Source organism: Equus przewalskii, chromosome 29 (assembly GCF_037783145.1).
Source record: "Equus przewalskii isolate Varuska chromosome 29, EquPr2, whole genome shotgun sequence".
Taxonomy (NCBI): Eukaryota; Metazoa; Chordata; class Mammalia; order Perissodactyla; family Equidae; genus Equus; species Equus przewalskii.
In genome coordinates, this window is record NC_091859.1 from 25070859 (window position 1) to 25083680 (window position 12822).

The window sequence follows — 12822 nt, forward strand, 5'->3', positions numbered from 1 at the left end:
GCTACCATATCATGTCTTATAAACTTCAGAAGCTCCTTATGCAAATCTGGATGAAAAAGTAAACTTCTATTGTTTTTCTACTTTTAAAGCATAATGTGATGCTAAAAACGATCACTTACAGAACATTTGACATATATTGCATCTATCTCATGACATTGTGAAGCAAGTAGTAATGCCATTATTTTACTGATTAAGAATCTAAAAACTCAGAAAAATTGGGCACTTTCTTTTTTTTTTTCTAAAGATTGGCACCTGGGCTAACAACTGTTGCCAATCTTTTTTTTTTTCTGCTTTATCTCCCCACCCCCACATCCCCCGTACATAGTTGTATATCTTAGTTGCAGGTCCTTCCAGTTGTGGGATATGGGACGTCGCCTCAACGTGGCCTGACAAGCGGTGCCATGTCTGCGCCCAGGATCCAAACCCTGGGCTGCCGCAGCGGAGCGTGCAAACTTAACCACTTGGCCACGGAGCCGGCCCCTGGGTGCTTTCTTAATGTCACACAATTGGTGGCAAAGGCAGAACTAAAGTGCAGCTCTGCTGGCTCCAAGCGTGCACTTTTTCCACCGTTCCGGGCTGTCTTAAAGATCAGAGTGGTAACGTCCCAGAGCAGAAAAATGTGGAATCTCTGGTCTAAACTACCAGCAAACAGGGACTTGATCTTATCAAAATCAATCAAACTGATGAATCATTAAATTAGGAAAAATATGTCTACTTTAAAAGTACCTTGGAACTAAGAACTTGCGTTTGGAGGTGCATAAACCTGGCTTTGAGACCCCTCTTTTTACTACCTACTATTCATAAAAGAAAAAATTCGCTTAGTTATAAATCCTCAAGCCTCAGTTTCCTCAACTAGAGATTGGAGAGATGGGACGGTAGCCTTGTAGGATTGTTGGAAGAGCTCAATGAACTGAGATAATTCATACATTCACTCACACTTCCCATGAGCCATGCACTGTTCTTGGCACAAGAGACACTACAGTGAAAAAAATCAAAGATTCTGTCCTTATAAAGTTTACATTCTAGTGGAAATAAAGCATTTGAAGCCCTTAGCCCAGTGCCAGATGCATAACAAAATTAATAAGTATTCACTTTTATTGTTCAATTATTCACTCTGGACCAGTGCTTTTCAAATTTTAATGTGTACACAAATCACCCCAGGATCTTGCAAAATGCTGATACTGATTGAGCAGGTCCAGAGTGGGGCCTGACACTCTGCATTTCCAACAAGCTTCCCAGTGATGCTGCTGCTGCTGCTCAGTTGTCCACATCTTGAGTAGCAAGGATAGAGCAATCACTACCTGCTTCCATTAGGATGTTGAAGAATACCTCCCTTTGATAGCTCTGTGACGCAAAAGAGATTCATATCCTGTCCCCAGAGATATGAAATGTTCAGGTTCATATTGCCTCCAGATTGCCAATTACACTGCAATCAGAAGAGGAGAAACCCAACACCCCAAATCACAGCAGCTGCCATTATTTTTTTAGCTCTTACTCCATGGTAGCCATTTTTAAGACATGATCTCATTTAATCCCTGTAGCAACCCTATGAGAAGGGTATTGTTATGTCCATTTTACCAGTGAGGAAACTGAGGTTTGGAAGGTGACTAAACTTACCCAGGTAAGTTAAGAGGCTGGGGTTGGAATAAAGCTTTGTCTAACCCAACAGTGACACTGTGGGAGGGACTGTGACCATGGGGGTGATAATTCCTCAGGATCTACTATCTGCCAGTTTTGCAAGGAGTTCATAGAGATAACTTCCTATTGTTCCAGGGAAGGCTGGCACGATTTAGGAACTGATTACAGAAAGAGAGCCAAGACAGGTGTGATTAGAAACATACAAGTGATGGGTGATGCCAGTTTTGAGAACTGTCCTGTGGAGAGAAGACAGACTCTCCCAGCTTGTATACAACTTTTTTTTGTGTGTGTCTGCTACCAAAAAAACTATTAATATCTCAGTTTCTCAATGATTTTTCCCCCTGAACATTAAGATTGTGCAGCTAGAAACCTACATGGCTTTTCTCACATTATCTTTAGCTGAACACAGATGCCTAGGTTTTGTATCAGAATATAATACTTGGCAATCATATTAATTGCTTCTTATCTCTGGGTTCTTTTCTAATAAAGTGTTTATCACATTCAAATCATCAGTAAGATTAATTAATCTTCCAGCTGTTTTATATTCTGATTGCCTGCCACTTTGATCTGAAAGAGAAGGTATGCTTATTACAAAACGGTTTTCTCAAAATTCTCTTTGAATGGAGGTAGGAAAAACAACCAGCCAATGTGCCAGGTTAAAAAAAAAATAATTTTTTAATCCTATTTTTAGGTTCTTTGCACAGAATAGAGAATTAAAAAGCAAGGCAAAGGAAAACAAAAATATCAATAAACAAAGTCTACAACCCCCTGCTGTAATTTCATAGCTCAAATTAGTGATTAACTAAACAATTATTCTTCGGGTGCCTACTATGTGCCGGACACTTTGCCAATTCAGGGAAGGTGGTGGTAAAGAGGACAGATGGCTAACACCAGTAAAGAACATACATGTTAGTTTTCACCTCTATGTGCTGTGTAATTAACATACAGTATTTAACTTAATTCTTCCAACAATTTTATAAGAATGATTATCCCAGTTTCTAGAAGAAAAAAGCAGAGGTTCAGAAAATTTGCATCTTAATTAAGCTGCCAGGGGCAGGCCTGTCTGACTCTAAATTGGGCAATATGGGTAGAGTTGATTCCCAGTGCCTGAAGCCTCCTCTTTCGTAGTCTTGTTCTTTGCCTGACATCACTCCACCCCCTTCATTCCACTTACTCTTTTTTTCCTGATAAACAGATTAATAGTAAGGTGTTGACAACTTATTATTTTTTCACTCCCAGCAGCATTATCTTTTATGGAAGACCTCAAAGAGAGGGACATGCCTAGCCGCAGGGGCAGCAGCAGAAGCATATTCGTGGTGGGAGAAGAGATAGCAGAGTTTAGCTGCTTGCTAAGGGCTCTCGCGTACATTTTTCCCCTGAGTCTCGTCTCACAGCATCTTTATAAGTTGAGTAGTAATATTACCCCCATATTAGAGATGAGAGAACAAAGTCCTAAAAATTACTTAAGTGGTGGAAATAAGATGTGAATCCAGATTTACAGACTTCAAATGAATCATGTATGTGAAAGTGTTTTGTAAATTACAGAGGATACTGCCAATGTCTGTGCAAATGTTTATTGTCAGAAAATCACCCTTTCCATTATTCCATGTGGCCACTAAATCTGGCTTACCTATGGTGTTTTTTTGGGAGTGAGTCAAGGGCTAGGAAGGAGGGTATTATGAGGCGGGGTTTGGTTCTAATCACACTATATGTGATTGTGTGATTGTTTGCTCTGAATAAAAGTGATCCAAGCTTTCTGCTTTCCAGTATTGCCCAAAACACCATTTATTTTGGAGGTCTGAACCTATAAGGCACAGATGCCATAGTTCTCCCCATGGAAAGCCCATCTCAGACATTGCTAATCAATCAAAGCATGTTTTTCTGCTCTGTGCAGGTATAGCCTGACAATTCTCAATCCAGCCCTCATGGTAGAGGTATCCATTAATCAGATGCAAGAAGAAACGGCACAGATGGAGGAGAGTTGGGGGAAGCTAAGTATTTTCCTTAATGTGTTTGGAAGTCTGTTTTTGACTCTGATTTTAAGATTTTGGCTTCACTGTAGGTTTTAACGTCAACCACCTGGACATTGCCCCCCGCTATGCCAGCATTCTCATGGGCATTTCAAACGGAGTAGGAACCCTCTCTGGAATGGTCTGTCCCCTCATTGTTGGTGCAATGACAAAGCACAAGGTAATGGTCTCCTTGGGTCTGTGGGTCATGGTATCAGGGGACTGAAGTCCTGCACACACTTGAGATCTCAAGGCCCTGCCTCAGCCTGTAAACGTGTATGTCCTTAACCTTGGTTGAGTCATTTGAACTTATTTTTTTATTTTCTTTCTTCTTCTTTAAAAAAAAATAATTGTTAATTGATGGCAAGGGGGCTGATTGATGTTTCCTTCCATGTTTATTCAATTGGAAAATAAAAGATTGGTGTGTTGGGGAACCAACACCATAAAGACTGTTTAGAGACACAGAGAAGAAACTGAGGCTATCAACTCAGGATAAATAGATTACCCAAGATTGTTTTATAATTCTAAATAATTAAACTTTATAGTCCTTTTCCATCCATTGCTTAGCATGTTCCAGTATAAAAATATTAGTGCTGTTACACTTCCTTATTATGAAGAAAATAAACAAGACATTAATGACCCTTCCTGAGAACATACAAGGCTGTGGCACTCGGTCGTTACTGAACCTTTGTGTGTTTAGACGAGGCTGGGTGGTGGAGGAGGATCCCAACCATCCAGAGTTCCACCACAGACCACGTGATTTCTTAATCTCTGTCACTGAAAAGTTTTCAGAATGCTTCTTTCTGCAAATAAGAATTTTTTGGTATTACGGATTTTTTACCCAACTATTTTTTTTAGTTGGATTGCCTATTACAAATATGACTTCAGAAATTCTTCCAGCATCTTGGAGAAGAAAGTATAGGGTAATTTTTCTTATTTTTGGATAGAAAAGGAAGGTGGGATTTGGGGATTTTATAGGCAGAAGATCCACATTTTCCCTCTCTGTTCATGAGATGGTAGGATTGGTAACATGAATATTAAATCTCAGGTACTACTTCCCCTAACTTTAAACATAAATCCCCATTATTTTTTATACTGTATTTTGCACAGAAAATGTGATTATAAATAAGCTATTGACAGTCAAGAGTGAGCTTTTTTGTGGTTCAAATTGTTATGTAACCAACACAAGCAAGAAGGAGACCTCTGATATTTAAAATGGGGGGTTCCTAAAGCAGTTTTCATTTAACCTGCTATGTGAATGGACACCCCCTTTGTATATTTAGAAGAGCTGTGAAGTGGCGATGCACATATTTTACATGATGTTTATTTTGTAAGGTATTTTTATAAATTAAAAAATGCATATTCATTGTAGTCTTAACTTTCAGTTTTTAAACACTCAAATTGGATCCCGTTGGATCCTGGGCATGCTTCTGACACATGTCTTTCCAAGAGACACAGCATTGCCTTTGGGGTGACCAGGTGCTTTTGTCCCAGTGGAGGCCTCCGGAACATTCTGTTAATCTTTGTTTTTGGTGAAAATATTAATTGGTACTGTGTTTCTTTGTTCAGACCCGTGAGGAATGGCAGAATGTGTTCCTCATAGCTGCCCTAGTGCACTACAGTGGCGTGATCTTCTACGGGGTCTTTGCTTCTGGGGAGAAACAGGAGTGGGCTGATCCTGAGAACCTCTCTGAGGAGAAGTGTGGAATCATTGACCAAGATGAATTAGCTGAAGAGACAGAACTCAACCACGAGAGTTTTGCAAGTCCCAAAAAGAAGAAGTCCTATGGAGCTACTACTCAGAATTGTGAAGTCCAGAAGAAGGAATGGAGGGGACAGAGAGGAGTGACCCTTGATGAGGAAGAGGTGATATCTTACCAGAATGAAGAAGGAAACTTCTCAGATACATCCTAATGTCTGAGGGGCACTTCTTTCTTCTCACCTTGGAACCAGAAAGTATCCATATCTATTGCCTTCCCCATGGCCAAGCTAGCTAGATAGTCAAATATGGGGACAACTAGAGGTGGGGGAAGGGGAAGAAGAGATTTCATCAGCAAGAGGGAAAAGAGAACTATTTTCTTACAGTGATGCCTATGGGTATGGAGCTTGCTCTAATTTGACAAAATGGGTACAGATATAATTTTGTTTTGATTGGCGGCTGATTCTTCTCTCAAAGAACTGAACTTATTCAAAAAGGAATGACTAGAAGAATAAGAGAGACAATACCCAGCTTTTCAAAGAAAAATGGAAGGGAATGGAGATGTTTGTCCTGGAGGAGAGAAAACAATAGCTGCCATGCAGAGGAGGGTTTCCTTCCTAGTAGAGTCTACTGCTCATGAAGGGCCTGTGTTGTGACAGGTGCTTTATAAACATTCTCATTTAATCTCCACACCCCTGTTACATCCATTTCTTATGCCCATTTTACAACTAAGGAAACTAAAGCAACAAGAGATTGACTTGCCCGAGGTCATCCTGTCAGGGCCAGTGCTAAGACTGGTGGGGTCCAAAATAAGCGGCGGTTTTGGAGAAGAAGGTTTTATTTTACCTCAGGGTAGGGAAGACGTTTTTAATAATGAAAATTGAAAGTAGAGTGGGTTGTCTTGTGGACAATACCGTATTTTGACAGGCATGGGGGATGGGAAACATTTGAGTTGAAGTGGCAGAAAGCATTCAAACATGGTATGAGGGGCTGGATTCAAAGACCCTTAGGGGCCTCTATGATCTGAGAGTCAAATGATTCTGTGAATTCATAGTTTTAAAATAATAAGGGTCACAGGGGCCGGCCTGCTGGTACAGCGGTTAAGTTTGCAGTTCCGCTTCGCCGCCGCCCGGCGTTCGCCAGCTTGGATCTCGGGTGTGGACATGGCACCTCTTGGCAAAAGCCATGCTGTGGTAGGTGTCCCACGTATAAAGTAGAGGAAGATGGGCATGGATGTTAACTCAGGGCCAGTCTTCCTCAGCAAAAAGAGGAGGATTGGCAGTAGTTAGCTCAGGGCTAATCTTCCTCAAGAAAAAAAAAAATAATAATAAGGGTCACAGACTGTATAAGAGATTCAAATAAGTTTAAAAAAGAGAAAGACAGAAAGAGAAAGCTAAGCAAGCTAGCAAATTTCCAGGAATCTGATGGACAAAATAGCTGAGAAGTAAACAAGGGCTTGGCTGTTGAATGTTAATCCTTAATAATGTCAAGAATGTGGTTAAATAATGTCTCAAACTACTTATAAATCTTTAGGACACTTAGTAATTTAAGAAATCAGTTCATGTGTTTTATTAGGGAAAATTCTCCTGAAAGAGCCTTCTGTTAATAAAGAGTATGTATTAGCCATTTCTGCTGGTGACGTTAGGAAATTTGAACAAATCATACAAAATTATGTTTGAAGTATTCCTAATGACTGTATTTGGAACGATATTCAGGGAAACCACAATAATATAGCAGTAGTTATACAGAGAAATACTAGAATGAAAACATCTGGGACAACTAGACCCATAGTTAGTGTTGAAAAATTCATCTTCGATTGCATAAGGCAATAACATGGATACTCTCTAGATACATTTTAAAATTTAATGTTGGCATGTTTAAAATATTGGCATTTTAAAATCTAAGGTTGTTTGAAAGTAAAATTATTTTCCTGGTCATTGTTTTTGAAAATTTTATTTCTACTTTCAGAAGAAAAATATAATATTGCTGAAAGGAATTATAGATTTACTTGTAGTTTATTACTGTAAAGTGTTTTTAAAATAATTTCTCCCATATATACATATATGGTCCCTTACTGTACCAGCATAGCTGTAGTGTATTTTATAAAAAGAATTTTGAGAAAAAAAGAATTGCCTGACTCTCCATTAAATGATATTCTTTATGTCATTGCTATATAACTTATGTTATCATATATCTTTAAATTTCCTTAATGAGTGAATCCATATAAGTCCCTTAGAACAGTTCCTGGCATGTAGAAAGGGCTTAGTAAACATTAGCTATGTTTATTATCTTTCAACCTTTATCATCTTTCAACCTTTTGGAGAACTTTTCAGTTGAAAAGAAAGCATGCTATGTCATTTTCATGCATTAGTCAATTATTGTGAAAGTTGTGCTGTTTTCTAAGTAAAAAAAAAAGTGAGAAATTTATGGGAGCCAGTATTTTATTTTTTCTTGTGTTAATAAGTCAAATAACTATAAAAAATAAACTCATGATAATCCTTAAGGTAATATTGTAGATTGTGGCGCAAAGTTGTATTTACTCCATTGTTTAAAGTCAGAATCATATGCTGAAACTCCACATTTTGATAAATCAAAGCATTTAGGATGTCTGTAAATTGCCATTATAGTATTAAAAAGAAAAAATAGGGGGCCTGGCCTGTGGCTGAATGGTTAAGGTTCTGTGCTCCCCGCTTTGGCAGCCTGGGTTTGGGGGTTCAGATCCTGGTTGCGGACCTACTCCACTCATCATCTATGCTGTGGAGGCATCCCACATACAAAGTAGAGGAAGACTGGCATGAATGTTAGCTCAGGGCTAATCTTCCTCAAGCAAAAAAAAAAGAAAAGAAAAAGAGAGGAAGATTGGCAATGGATGTTACCTCAGAGCGAATCTTCCTTGCAAAAAAAGAAAAGAAAAGAAAAGAAAAGAAAAAAAGTAGAACCCTGGATCATGGTATTAAAAACTAGAAAACACTTTATTTTGTTGTGACAGGTTTTGCTCTGTGAAGGTTCCAGTGAACACATAATTACATTTGAACGCCAGGCAGGTGTATTTTGCAAGTCATTGTACATTTTGCTGCAAATATCCATTTGAAGATCAACTCTTGGAGGCAAACTGTGGATTCTAGCAGAAAGGGAAAGAGGCCTGAGGGTGCTGGATTCTTGAGACAAGAAAGGTTTGACTGGTTCTTTCCAAGGAATGAAAGTTTTGGAGACTCCTGAATATAACAAGAAAAAAAATAATTACTCAAGAAATAATGACACACTTATTATCCCTGCCTGGATGTTAAATTTAACAGGTGAAAATTGGAACCTACTATTTCTATTTCACACTGTCTCCTCCTAACCCCAACAAACCTGTTCTTCCTTCTCTGTTTCTTATTTCTGTTAATTACCACACCCTTTTGCTGGAGCTAGAAATCTTTTTATTTTATTTATTTATTTTTTTAAGTATTTGCCATTGGGTTTTCATTTGGAGCTAGAAATCTTGGAGCCATCTTTTACTTTTAAAAACAGTAGCCCTCTCTCTCTTCCCTGCCAAGTCCATTTAACTTTATTTTCAATCTGTGGCTCAATGTCTTATGTCAGTTTTGGAAAATTCTCAGCCATTATCTCCTACAATATCGCTCTTGCTCCTCCCCTTCTCTATGTTCTTTCTAGGAGTCGAGTTAAGTGGATGTTGGACTAGATCTCGGACCATCTCTTCTGTATTTTCCAGCCTTACCTCTTTCTGTGTCATTCTGGATATCTTCTTCTGATTTATTTTTAAGTTCTTTATTTCTCTCTTCAGCAAGGTCTAATCTGGTGAAAATCCATCCATTGTGTTCTTAATTTCAGTTATTGTATTTTAGAACTTTTGTTTTTTTTTCAATTCTGCTATGTCTTTTAAAAATATTTCCAGTTCTCTGCTGAAATTTTCAGTCTTATACTTTATTTCCTGGAACATAGTAAGCTAATTATTTTAATGTCTGGTCGGTGCCAGTATCTAAGACCATGTAATTCTGTTTCTATTTTCTGTTGGTTTTGCTGATTTTTGTTCATATTATCTTTTCTCAGTCTGTGCTTGGTTTTCTTTGATTGTGTCCCAAATTGCATTTGAGAAATTGTTTGTTGAAATGGTTTTAGGCTTAAAATAATGATTTTTTTCTCTCTCCAGAGAGGATTTTTGTTTGCTTCTTCCAGGACCCTGAAGGCATAAGCAATCTGGGATCTCTTTAACCCAATTGCAAGGTCTGAGATATTCTGGGTCACCCAGGTGATTTGAAGCTGGGCTACAGGCAGTGTGCAGGCTCTTTTGCTTTCAATTCCCCCTTATCCCTATGTACAGCACTTCCTGGTATCAACCCACAGTACCGTGCTTTCACCAGCATCCAACCTTTGTCTCTATACCAGGCCATCAAACTGCTCGGCTATCAAACACTGGCTTTGTTATAATTAACAAGTACTCCCAGGAGAAAAGTGGCCTCAAATGTCAGTCTCACTTCTCTGGATTTTCATCTTTTCCCGGATGGCCAGATGGTAGCCAAGTAATTTGTCACTGCCATGCTGGCTCTCAATGCTTTCGAGCAGACATTTAAAAGAAAAAAATTTGTTTGGCTTTTCTGGCATGAAGGTTGGTCTGAATTACCTAGTCTGCCATTAAAGGATGCTGAAATTCCTTTCAATTTTATCTTCACAAGTTCTCTAAAACTGATTTATTTCTCTAGAAATAGTGTGGTAATAAAGTAACCCCCAAATCTCAGTGGCTTAGTACAACAAATGCTTATTTCTCTCTTATGTTACTGGTCAAGTGTGGACTGAGTTGAGTAGAGTGGAGGCTTGTTCCTGACAGTCACTCAGGTGTCCAGGATTTATTTTTTCTTCACTCACAATTTGAAACATAACCTTTGATATCACCATGGAAGGAGGAGGGAGGAGGCACATTGGCTTTTCACTGCCTCACTTGGAAATGACATTTGTCATTTTTGCTCCTAGTCCATCGACCTACACTAGCCATATAACCCCAACCTAACTGCAGAGGTGGCTGGGGAATAAAGGGGAGCGCGTGGATTACTGAGTGAGCACTAATTACGTCTGCCACTCAGCTCTAGCCTAGGTTGAATGTCTTATGAACTCTTACTTGACATGTTGAAATCCTCTCCTAACTCCACATGCCATAAATGACACGACTGTGCTATGTGGCGTTCTGGGGGATCTGAACTAGGTTACAGGGAGCAAATCTCATATGGGAGGGAGCTTTGAGTCCCCTCCAGGAGATACCACAAAGATATCAATTCATTAGAGTAGCATAGATTCTGGCCTGATTCAGACTTCAGTTGATAACCACACGGACCAATTAGAAGGGCCAGGAGAGCTGAACCTTTCTTTAGATTTCATGTATTACTGCATCCCATACCTAATGCTAAGCCCTTTCCATAGACGATTTCACTTAATTCTCATGGCAACCCAGTGAGCAAGTTTCAACTATTTAGTCTCAAGTATTTATTAATAAATAAATGGTGCTTCAGAGCAGAATTTAAAATCAAGACTCTAATGGCCATATTTTAATTTTAATTCTTAATTAAAGCTTGATCTTATTTCTTAATTTTTAATCTGTTCTCCACTGCTTCTCTTGGCTGCAGTAATTCCAGACAATGGTGATTCTCAGAGTCAAGAGAATGTCCCAGTAATTTCAGTAATGTGTCAGCAGACTGATGGAATGTGCCCTGGTGGTTTAGTCCAGACACCAGCGCAAGGACAGCTGAAAAACCAGATTGGTGAGATCCCTCTTCTCACCAGCTGATGCACTGGAGTGAGAAGAACCAGGGCCCCTGTAGTTTCCCTATTTCCCTTGTTATACAGATAGGAAGATAGGAAGGCTGAACCCAATGCTTACTCTGTGTGTGTGTGTTGGGGAGTGGAGGGGTTTGCCAGAGGACTGAATTTCTCCTTGGTAAATATTTGTTGAATGAATGAATGAATGAATGAATGAACATTACTAAACAGGGAAATTAATTAAAAATTTGCATACTGAACACTAAAACCTTTCAGTCGCCTTCATGGGCTGAGCTTCCAAAATGCTGGCAGTCAGGCTCATGTCCCCTAGGCAAGATATTGGAGGATTCACAGGGTCAGAGGTGGGAACTTACTTACTAATAGAAAGGTTTACAGCCATTGACATTTGGTAGTTTCTCCATCAAAATAAGTGGATCCCTGCTCAGTCACTCCCTGTGGAGGCCACCTACCAAGCCTTGCCTGTGGGAATAGAAGTTCTGTTATTCATTCACTCTACAATTATTTAGTACCTATAATGAGCACCTCAATTATTGAGGACTTATAAAGGTCTAGGCATTAGGATAGAAAATAAGTGAGCAAAATAAGTCTCTGCTCTCATGGGGCTTACATTCCAGAAAGTGACGCAAAAAACAAGCAGGTTGATGAGTAAACCCAGTACATAGTATGTTGGAGGGTGATAAGTGCCGAGAAAACATAAAACGGGGTAAGGGGGATAGGGAGTATGAGGCTGGAGTTTTATGTTGAGTGTTCAGGGATAAAGTGAACTTTGAGCAGAGAACTGAAGGCAGTGACAGAGCAAGTCAGGAGCATATTTAGGTAAAGGATTCCAGGAATAGGAAAAAGCAAATACAAAGGCTGTGCGTGTGAACACCCTTGATATATTTAAAGAACACCAAGTCCCTTAAAGCAGTCAGGTTCTGGACCTATTTCGAAGGAAGATGGAACATTTACTGAGAGGTAGAAGATTGGGAAAGATCAAGATATGTAGGAGAAGGAATTAGAAGTTTTGGACACTTTTAATTTTGGAGTTTTACTTGCCTAATGAAATCTACAATATCAGGTGGGTGTGGAAGTATAGTCTGGGATTCCGGGCAGAGGTCAGAGCTGAAGCTGTACATCGGTGAGTCAGCATCACATCACACAGATGGTAGTTAAAGCCATGGGACTAGATGAGATCATCAAGATTTGAATATGATTGAGCCCCAGGGGGCTTTCTACTATAAAGATATTAGGAAGATGAGAAGAAATCAGCAGAAGAGACATTATCAGTTATGTCAAAGCTGCTTGTAGGTCAAGTAAGATGACAACTGAGAATGGACCATTGGATTTGGCAACATGAAGGTCACTGGTGACCTCGACAAGAACAGTTTCAATGTAGTAGTGATGACAAAACCCTGCATGGAGTGTGTTCAATAAAGAGTGGGCTTATTATTGTCTTCCTCTTACATACGAATAGACAGCCAAGGATTGCTGAGAGCTCAGGAGTTTCCAACACGAAAGACAGAGATCAACACAGACAGGAAGGAAAGTGCTTGGAGGAAACCAGAAAATGCAGAGAATAGAACAAACTTTAATCTAAAAAATAAGAGAAGATACTGCATACATAACTAAAATAGAATTCTATTTTTAGAAAAGGAATGAATATCCAGAGAAGCAGATTGGGCTAGATGGAGAGAATCTTGAGTCTGGGAAGTAAGTTAAGAG

The 12822-nt window shown here is 39.2% G+C and overlaps 1 protein-coding gene across 1 annotated transcript in view; it reads left to right on the forward strand.

The window, feature by feature from the left end:
- Positions 1-7773, forward strand: part of SLC17A8 (solute carrier family 17 member 8) — a 44618-nt gene extending 36845 nt beyond the window's left edge. Inside the window, exons 11-12 of the mRNA XM_008516370.2 lie at positions 3701-3828; positions 5217-7773. Coding sequence (XP_008514592.2) covers positions 3701-3828; positions 5217-5561 — 473 coding nt within the window. The 3' untranslated portion in view covers positions 5562-7773. The remainder of the gene's footprint in view (positions 1-3700; positions 3829-5216) is intronic.
- Positions 7774-12822: the final 5049 nt, after the last annotated feature.